This window comes from Helicoverpa zea, chromosome 12 (assembly GCF_022581195.2).
Source record: "Helicoverpa zea isolate HzStark_Cry1AcR chromosome 12, ilHelZeax1.1, whole genome shotgun sequence".
Classification (NCBI taxonomy): Eukaryota; Metazoa; Arthropoda; class Insecta; order Lepidoptera; family Noctuidae; genus Helicoverpa; species Helicoverpa zea.
Window position 1 is genome coordinate 7,254,689 of NC_061463.1, and position 10,499 is coordinate 7,265,187.

Here is a 10,499-nt window from a genome sequence, read left to right on the forward strand (position 1 = left end):
AGAATAACAAACAAACTTACATCCATACATTCTCTCAAACTTTTACATTTATAATATTATTAGTAGGATTATTTTTCAAGGTGAATTTTGAGTTTTTGTGTCTGGGACTTTGAAATTAACTTATTTTTTCCCAGCTAACCGAATGTCACCCATGACTAGTGTCAATGTCAACTATTGTCAACTTGTCAAGTGTGTAATGTGTCAATGTGTGTACGCTGCGAATCCTGCAAATATTTTTAACACCTGTTTTAATGGTAAGAGTAATAATAGTTTATAATATAATAGTTGATTCCTCATGTCAGGACTATCGTATATATGTGATGAATATGGATCTAACTCAGAAGATAGCGATACAGATAAAGGCCAAGAATTTGATAGGTAATAGGTGATAAATTGATAAACCACCATTCTTTGGATATTATTTTATACGTAGGTAAGTAGGTAGATCACTTGAAGGTCTAAAGAGATGTGAGTAATTATGTGTGTTTTTTCAGGCCTAAGTTACCTGCACCTAACTTAAGCAAAGTAGTAGTGGTGGCCTCTCACACACATACAGACAATCCAGAGCTTCATGGTGGCAGGTCACGATTGTTCCCTCATGTTAGAGGAAACTGGGCCTCTTTTGTTTATGTCAACTGTAAGTACATCTTTGAATGATTATTCAAAATCAAACACATCTTAAACAATTATAACATTGTTTTTTTTCTGCTTTAGATGATCAAATTGATGCTGTTTGTAATTTAATTGATAAATTGGAAGAAGTTGTGGTAACAAAAAGTGAGTCATGTCATCGCTGTGATGATTTTCATATCAGTTTATCTAGAACATTTGTATTGAAGTATCATTTTATATCAGCATTCAGTTCCTCACTTCACAAATGTCTTGCTAACACTGAAAGGTATGTACACACTTTCATATTACAATACATTTATTGTGTATTACACATTTACTCCAGTAGAACATGTACCAGATATCTAATAGATAATTTAAATAAGATTTTCTCACTGAAAAAAGGATACAATTGTATAACCCTGTAATTTTAAAAGATAGAAAGTCACTTTATTATTTATGAGTTTCAAAAGCGACATTGGTCTAGCTAGTCTAAAGTAGTCACTTCTTTTAGCAAGCCAAACTGTGTGAAACCTCTAATGTTAGATAAAAACAGTCCTATTTACTTCCACAACTTTTAGATTGCATGTAAAGAAGATTCGTAATATTTATATTTATACTGAATAACTACAAAGTTTTTTTTTTTTTTAGTTTTCATCTTGGTTTTGGTGCAGTGAAAATATATTGTAATGAGGATTGCTCAAGAACATTTATATCTCTTGAAGTGGATCCATTTGCACAAAAACACTTACAAGAGATATCAAATAAGGTTGATCAAGTATTGACAGAATTTCAGTTGCCCCCATTTTATGAGGTAGGTACTGTCATAGTTGTTTAAAGACTTGTTGTGACAATATGATTACTCATTCACAGACCTGCTGTGTCAAGCGTTGTTCCTTATGATTGATAAATCCAAACAGCTTTGACTTAGCCAAAAACTCTTCCTTACTAGGAATAAGAATGGTACTAATATTGGCCCCTGTGGCAAACCTACAGATTTTTATGTGGTAATGTATCATGGCGACCCCAATCAAAAGCATTGGAGTGACACAAAAGACTTCAATTGCATTTTGAGAGCTTTCCCACGCATTAAAAATGTGTTTTAAAAGAACAACACCAGCATCTGTTGTTGAACGAGTTTTTGTTTAGCCATATTGCTCATTACAAAGGAGGTTTAAACAGCCTCATTGAAATATTCCATATTAATAATTTGAAATACACAGTATTCTCGACATCTGAATATCATTTCATAATCAGCGCTAATGATCAGCATGGTAATCCAATCACCGTTCCAAACTTTTTCAATGACTGTCTTATTTAAGGGTTGGACCACATCTGGCAGCACGGAATCGCCCTTTTCCGTCGCTTAGAACTGCTATTTGCTAGACCAAGACAAATTAAGTGATGGCGATCGCCATCAGGCGACGGAAAAAGGCGATTCCGTGCTGCCAGATGTGGTCGAACCCTAAAGCAACTTGGTTGGGCACTTGTCATCCCATGATTGGCAGTGTTATTTGATGAAGATAGAAGCGAATAGAATGCGTAATGCCGCTGAGCATTGGTCAAGGTTATGTAAACCACCATCATCAAATAAGACATTAGGAGAACTCAAATACCTAACAACTGCGAAATAAGTCTGGTCCTTATTACGTTCAATGAGTCAAAGCTTAGTTTATTTATGAAATTGATGATCTAATTTCTTTCATTTCCAGAATCCATCATTTCATATGAGCATACTGTGGGTCAATGGAGATAAGAAGTTTGAACTTGAGAGTATTCTGGATGAATTGAATGAAATCTTGTCTCAAGAGGTGGAAAAGTCTCTGCATGCTGTATTGGTAGAGACAATTAATTGCAAGAGTGGTAATAAATACTTTCAATATAAGTTGCGTTAAATATGGCTATTCCAAACCAAACAAATACATTATTTAACATGAATTCTCCAGAAAGTTGTAGAAATAAAGTTTACATAAACCCTAATTTCAATAGACCTCAAAGAAATATTCTACCAAGCAATGGCTTTATGCATGTAAATCCAAATTTCCCACACTTAGTGTCAAACATTCAGAACAGAAATCAAAGTAAGAACAAGATTTATGTAAACCCTAACTTTATAAAAATCCAAGGCACTGGTGACCAATGTATGTCAGTTGCTGTTAATCACGACATTGGTTCTGTTCCATGTTTATACAATAAGACACAGGGTCCAAACTTTCAACACTCTGTGGACGTCGAAGCAAAAGCTGTTTCACAGCCCGTGGCCCATTCTCGGTACACTTTAGATAGGCGTCATGTAATCGAAGCCTCTATAAGAGAATCAGTCCCAGAAAAATCCAATAAGACTTTCCAACTAAATAAGTATAAAACGGTTCAATGGAAAGACGTTAAGAATAATCTATGTGGCGAAAACAATGTTAAAAAACATACGACACAGGTACCCATTTTTGAAGAGCATTCTCACACTAACCATGAAAAAAATACTAGTATAAATAGAAGGAAAAATAAATTTAAACTTGTTAATTACGAAAATCCTGCGAAACATGAAAAATCTAAAATAAACTTGGCCAATATTAAAAGAAATTACAAATCGAACCCAGTTATTCAAACAAGAGTCAAGAAAATAAAAGGAAATTTAAAGAAAAATAACATACCCTGCCCCTCATATCGTAAATTTGGAAAATGTTTAAGAAGTCTACGTGGGAATTGTGATTTCCTGCATGATAAAAAGCATATCTCAATTTGTCGAAAATTTATCAAAGGCCTATGTCACGACAGTAACTGCCTATTGTCTCACGACTTAACAACTAAGAAAATGCCTACCTGTTACTTTTACTTACAAGGGACGTGTACTAAGGCAGAATGCCCATACTTACATGTTAAGTTAAATGAAAAGACAAAGATATGCCCAGATTTTGTAAAGGGCTACTGTGAAAAAGGTAGTAAGTGTTTACAACGACATGTGAATGTTTCTACAAATACGAAAAATAAGCTCTCTTCCCAAATAAAAGAACCATTTATGAATAAACGTAATCCGAAAATAATTAAAGGCATTAATAAGATAGAACGACAACAGACCAAAGTGATGCCGAAGATGGAAAAAAGAATTCTCAGTAGTGCTAAATCGTTCGAAGATGGAGATGAAAAATACTCTGATCATAATAGATACTACAAAGAACAGAAAGAGGACCAGTGTACTAATGAATCCTGTGAAATAAAGCCCACTAGATGTAAATTAGGAACATTACCCTCATTCATACAGTTATAGTATTTTTTATATTATCATGAAAAAAAAAACAAAATTGTTTTTTCTGGGTTTCTGTATTTTTTTCCAATGGAAAGATTTAACTAAAGAAGAATTTATAATGCTTGAGTGATGACAAGGAAAATGACTTTAAATAAGATGGTAGGAGGACACTGTGATAGTGTAATATTTTTGTACTGTTTTGTAAAATTAATCCAATCTGTATTGGGTTCAATAAAATAAAATGTTTACCTAATATATTTTTTTATTTCATAGTTTTAGCTATTTTATAAAATTCCCTAGCTCTTACCTCAAATGTAAGGTAAGCTTCGACTGTTTCAAAGGCAGCCGAGATGCCATAATGAAGCTGGACCAAGTGCCGCTATTCAAATAATACACTATGTATGTAATTGTAATTAGTTGTCATAAGTTATAGGAATACTTTAAAAAATAAATGAAACACTTTATATTTACTCAGTAGTATATTCCGTTATATTTTGTAGTAACGCTGACGTCTTTAAATAACCAAACCAAAAATTATTTGGTTTGCTTTTCGAAAATGTCCTGTTTATTAACTGGACTGATCAGTTTTTTTAGTGTTACTACTAGGGCTGCCACAAACGACAAATTCAATTCATTAACTGCTTGTCGTTAATTATAAAAACAATAGAAAATTAATTGTCTCACGCGTATATCTGCGCTCCGACATACAACGGGTTAAGAATGTGAGTTTATGTTACAGATTTTTTTAAATGCATAAATTGTGTTTTTTCCAGTCTAACTGGATAAACCTTTGAGTCACATATAACAATAAAAACCAGAACAGTAAGAATTTCAGTTTAGATCGGTTTCAGTAGACAGTTACTTCTGTAAGAACTTTGATCGAAACATCTTCGTAGGTGTAACTACGTGCCTATTAGTACGAAAAGAGCTTATTTTATAAAATAAATAGGTAAATACACTGTCAAGCTGTATAAACCTACTGCCAAGCTGTATAAACCGGTACATGTATCTTGATGTTTATGAGTATAGATAAGAGTTAAATATTAAAATCTAATACCGTTTCATTATGCTGCTTTGGCAGAAGTCAAACAGTAAACATGGTTCATAATAAAATTTTACGTGTTTTAATTCTTGAACCATTTCGGTAATCTGCTGCTCTTTGATGTGGAAGCTGCTGGGGTTTTATGCGAATTTTGATGAGTTTCTTCTGCTTTTCTTCTGGAAGGTGCCCTAAAACAAAAAAATAAATAAAGAACAGATGACAATCGAAATGTAGTCCCGATTGTACAGTCAAAAGTTTTATTTGTTTATTATAATAGGTTACCCCAAAAATTGTTTACACAATTTCAATTATAAAACACATGCTTAACTGTAGTATTGCAGTGTAACAATTATTTATAGGTTGCACACCTCATGCTTCAATTACAACAGACCAGATCTAAAAATTAAATCTAAACAAGACCTAGCAGACACTTGGTAAACGACTGAGTGTAGATTTCAATTTAGTAAGAGAGTCAAAGTGTAAATCAACAACATCACTAGCCATTCACTGCCTTACACATTCTTGCATAAGGTGAGCTGGATCCCAAAACAGTTCTTCTGAAAGGTGGACAAAGTAGCGTGATGGCACTACGTGGGATTCTGGAGGGGGCACGAAAACTAAAAAATGCAAGTAAGCAGGGACTATCTATTTTCTGCTTGATAATCTTATAGGCAAACATAGAATCCAGTATTTGTCTACGTTTGGCTAGTGAGGCCATGTTAAAATGTGCCATTCTCTTCTCATATGACCGTTCTCTTCTGGTGATACCATCAGAGAAAGCTAGATGCCACGCGAAACGTTTCTGGACACGTTCAAGACGCAGGCAATGGTAGGCAAAGTGAGGACGCCAGACTATACTATTGTATTCTAAAATATTTCGAACTAGGCTGCAATACAGAAGAATTTTTGTTTTAGTGTAACGAAAGTTTTTGCTATTTCTTATTATGAACCCTAACATTTTTGAGGCACGCTTAATAATATTGTCACGATGTGGCTCAAAGTTATTTTTTTGTCAAAAAGCACACCAAGGTCCTTTATAGTCTCAACCTCCTCAATTTTGTCACCAAGGATATAGTAATTGCTACATATAAGTATGTTTCTTCTTGAGAATTTGACGTGGTAACACTTTTTTGGATTCAGTTCCATTTTGTTGCACTTACACCATTTAATTAAACGGTTGAGGTCACTTTGCAGATACACTGGATCTTGATCAGATTTAACAACTCTCAAAAATTTTAAATCGTCCGCATACATAAAGTAATCTGAGTGAAGAAAGCACATTGGAATGTCGTTAATGAAATATATAGGTAAACAAAATAGGTCCCAAATGTGAGCCCTGGGGAACACCAGACCAAACTCGACGTTGGGCCGATTTATAGCCATTAACTACTACAAAGAAAAATCTATCCGCTAAGTAAGAGTTAAGCCACTCCAGCAAGGTTCCAGATACACCGTAGGCACGCAATTTTGTCATAAGGAGCTTGTGGGATACATTGTCAAAAGCCTTGCTAAAATCGGTATATATCACGTCCGCCTGGTGGCCTGCATCAATTGCCTTTACAAGAATTTCAGTAAAGGGTACCAAATTCGTACCAGTAGAACGGATACATCATACATTTGATTTGTTATAACATGTAGTAGCAAGAGTTTCACATCGTTTGCCTAATAGTTTTCATTCTATTCCACCAAAGGGTTCTTGTATTTTTTGAATCGATTTCTAATTTTGTTCTTTTCGTTAAGCATTTTGATCAGTGCACGGCTAAACCATGGCGGGAATTTTCGATTTCTAGGTTTATAGTTATCGGCACGGATATTGAGCCCTGACCTTCACCTGCGCAGAAGCGATTTATTGGTTTCTTACCTTATGTGTACAGTGCGCAAAGCGATCCCCACTCTTCCGCCGAGAGCCCAATATCCGTGCCGGTAACTATACGTAATGGCAAGAGTCTCTGTATTGGATGGTAATCAGCCCTATGAAAGTCAGGAGTTGCCTCCATATTTAAAGGGGAGCATAGCTTCCTTATCAAATGAAAAAAGTATATCCAGAGGGGGATGCTGTTGATCCACATTAATTATAGGGTTTACACTTTCATTTACTCTACATAGCGGTATTGTGGAGAGCACCAGATCCAGAAGGCGACCAGCAGTATTTTTAGTAAAATTTCATTGTCTTAGCAAGTTGACACAAGTAAAATCAATAAAAAGATCGTTAAGACTGCGCAAATCCGTGTTACTGTTAGTGCTATCCACATTTTGCCAGTCGATACCGCCCAAATTAAAATCACCCACAATACAAACATCATAATTTGTGATTCTTTCAAAATATCTATATATATATATCTATAAAAAAGTCTATAAATAATTCCAGGGAAGGTCGACGTACTGGCGGAGGCAGATATACTGCGCAGAGAGCTATTCGACTAACCGAGCTTGTCCAGGGTAGCTCCACAGTGACCCAAAGATACTCACAATTACTTTCCCATTCTCTTATGCGCTTGGATTGTAAGCTGTTTAATTTGAAAAATTCTTTCAGTATTATAAAGTCCTTTTATCAAGTAAGGCTATATGGCTACTTTTTATGCAGGGTCGTTGAAAAGTTCTCACGGGACGCGCGTGAAACCGCTGACAGGAGCTAGGAGTAGAATAGAAGTAGAGATATAGATAACTATGTAACTCTGAATATCTAATGTAATCTTACCTGTATTTAGACGCGAGGATACTAGCAGCATCTGAAGCAGTTTTCTTTTGATATATCTCATCTTTTAGATATGGTTGCTTCATCTTGTCCTCTTCTATCCATTTAAAGTGCATGTGAACACAGGGTACAAATTTTGCATCCAGCAAAGTCATTTTAGGCTGAAGAGTTTCTTTCAGGGGAGTTACAACTGCAAAACATGAAAAAAAAATCTGGTAAAATAAACGTTAGGAAGAATATAAAATTATTGTTCCATAGTTGCATATATAAAACAGTTGCTGCTGTACTAGGTTAATATAAGTTTACTCCAATTTTTTATTTCACAAAATTACAGGCATTCTTTTATTTATATTCCTGAATAGAATGAGACAGAAGGAAAACAAACAACCTAACGCTTATCAAAGTATTGTAATTATTTACTTACATATATGGAATTGCTTGTTTGGATTCCGTAAATGCTCTTTTATGAAATTTGTAACATCTTCTATTGTGTTTGTTGGTGTAAATATTCCTTGTAGAATTATATGATCGGGAAATTGCACACGGACCACAACATTCTTGTATAAATTGAGCTTTTGTATGGACGCCTGTAAAATAAGTAAGATATTAAATTAAAAGCATGTTGTAGATTCAATACATGGCGTAATGATAGTTTGAGGAAAACAAAAGATACTCATTGACAAATAATTAAACACTGAGGGGTATCTGTTGTTGCTGTGTGCTGTGCTAGTCTGAAAGTTTTGAATTACATGTGTGAAAGAGCACGAGGATGGGGTAGTGCAAATGTCCAATCTGTTTTAGAGAAACAAATAGCATTTGGCAAATATCATTGATTGAGGGCTTACCTGTTCCTCAAATTCCTTTTGCTTTGAAGAAGTTAATAGAGGTGTGTTTTCTAAGGTAATCCGATTTTGTTGTAAGTCATGGTATAACTTCCGGACTTCTTCTATACTTAATTCATAAAAGTCATCTGGTAAATCATCAATTTCTTCTTCCATGAAGTCAGGCTGCGTAAATGCTATAGCTTTCCGAGCTCCTAACTAAAAAATCATAATTATGTAGTTATAATAAGAAAAATTTTATATTAGTTATTATTTCTGAGCATAGAAGAAATCATGACAACAGAAATGATAATAGGTGTCCTATAGTTCGGCCATTCAGAGAATGCGTTCCTGACACGTCGCGATTGAACTGACGACGTAACTTTGCAATGGCGTTGCAGTTACGATAAAAATATTTTTGCTGGTTGTTTACCGTTTTAACAATTGAGGAGCATTAAAACAACATTATTATATCAATAATCAATGAATGTTATTACGTCGTCAGTTCAATCGCGACGTGTCAGGAACGCATTCTCTGAATGGCCGAACTATAGTAAACTTTATTGTGGTGTTTTCCTGCAGCACTTGCTTACTCAAGAGAGGTGAATTCCCAGTAAAACATCAATTTTTCGCAAATAGCATTACAATTAGAATTTATTATGTGGACACTTACAAATGTTACTTCTTCCTCAATTTTTAGTCTTCTTTCAAAATGCTCTCTTGATTGAGAATTGATTGAAGTATTACTCTGCTGATTATCAACTTCCATTAATTCTTCTTTAGCCGGTGTTTCTTGTTCTGGTGGTGAACTTTCAACATGTTCAATCGCTTTACTTTCAGCATTTTTTTTCTGTTGAATAGTGCTTTCCTTATATTTAGCTAAAATATCTGGTTGCCTGGCTGGATGTGGATCTTGTTTATTTATATTTGAAGGTCCTGACACAGGGTTGTCTTCTATGTTTTCGATTCTCCCATCTGAAACCTTTGGGTCAGTGACAGGACATCGATAAAAAGCAGAAACATTTGCTTGTCTGAAAATAAAATATCTATTAGAAATTAAGTAATGTAATAATATTGTGTTTTATGTGTTGGTATTATAATACCTTGCCTCTGCTTGTTTGTTTAGCAACCTGAGTATTGCTCTGCCTTTTATTAATCCTAACTGCCTCAAAGTCTTTTCCTTTAGAGCTGGTTCTCCCACAACCTCCTGTCGCATATACAAGATAGTTGGTTGATCTAAAGAGTTCAATTCTCCCGGGGCCAGTGATATAATCAAGTCATATAAAGCTGTGTTGGGAGCAAAATCAGCTGTTCTTCTCTCACCTACAATAAATTGTGCTTAATTGAAATACAAACTAAAATATATTGATTGTTTCGAAAATAAAGACATATAAAGTAAGGTATATTGAAAAATCCTTTACAGTTAGTTAATTCAGATGAATATCGAAATGTTTTACCATCTTCCAATTGCAATCCAATGGTGACATTTGATTCTTGTCTTTTTTTATCAGCTTCTACCATTTCAAGCATTGCTTTGTTGGGAAGATTAGAAAATCTTACAGTGGTTGTTAGATCTAAAATATGATTATGATGCTTCAAATCATAGTCCGAAGGTTGTAAACCTTGTTTATGGCATACATCTTCCAACACCTGTAATAACAAAGCCTGTAGTAATAGGTAAATACTATGGATTTAACAAATAATGAAATAGTATATTGTGTCTCTATGTAAATACAAAAGCCGACGTTCCTGAAACTGATCAGTCTTTATACCTGTAAAATACTCGTGTCAGGCGTACAGTGTACTTTTTGCCTCCTCCCATTTGGCGCCAGAACAATGATATCTTTGGACATGGTTGGGATAAAATATTATCACTACAATTCACGAATTGAACTCGAAAGTTAAAAATTTATTTGCAATGCAATGAATGCAATTTTCAAGTCATCGTGTCAGTGACAATGACAGTGTCAAAGACAGTCAAAGGCCACGAACCTTATGATATCGCTGGACGTACAATCGATCTGCATTTCCCGTTCTCTCCAGGCTGTTGTAGTTTGCTGACGCGTCAAATTAGCTTCGTCTGTGTAT

General features: G+C 34.7%; 3 protein-coding genes across 3 annotated transcripts; 2 read left to right on the top strand and 1 right to left on the bottom strand.

Moving 5' to 3' along the window:
- Nucleotides 1-235: 235 nt before the first annotated feature.
- LOC124634890 (U6 snRNA phosphodiesterase 1) lies at nt 236-4,106 on the top strand. The gene is made up of 5 exons (XM_047170556.1): nt 236-378; nt 495-637; nt 715-898; nt 1,261-1,423; nt 2,322-4,106. The coding sequence occupies exons 1-5, from the start codon at nt 296-298 to the stop codon at nt 2,502-2,504; spliced, it is 756 nt and encodes a 251-aa protein (XP_047026512.1). The 5' UTR covers nt 236-295; the 3' UTR covers nt 2,505-4,106.
- Nucleotides 2,507-4,106, top strand: LOC124634889. The gene has a single exon (XM_047170555.1). The coding sequence runs from the start codon at nt 2,507-2,509 to the stop codon at nt 3,872-3,874; it is 1,368 nt and encodes a 455-aa protein (XP_047026511.1). The 3' UTR covers nt 3,875-4,106.
- Nucleotides 4,107-4,317: 211 nt separating this feature from the next.
- Nucleotides 4,318-10,370, bottom strand: LOC124634888 (tether containing UBX domain for GLUT4). Its single transcript, XM_047170554.1, has 8 exons — nt 10,184-10,370; nt 9,869-10,061; nt 9,515-9,734; nt 9,085-9,442; nt 8,436-8,630; nt 8,015-8,177; nt 7,594-7,780; nt 4,318-5,083 (listed from the first exon to the last, which is right to left on the bottom strand). The coding sequence occupies exons 1-8, from the start codon at nt 10,262-10,264 to the stop codon at nt 4,978-4,980; spliced, it is 1,503 nt and encodes a 500-aa protein (XP_047026510.1). The 5' UTR covers nt 10,265-10,370; the 3' UTR covers nt 4,318-4,977.
- Between the last annotated feature and the right edge of the window lie 129 nt (nt 10,371-10,499).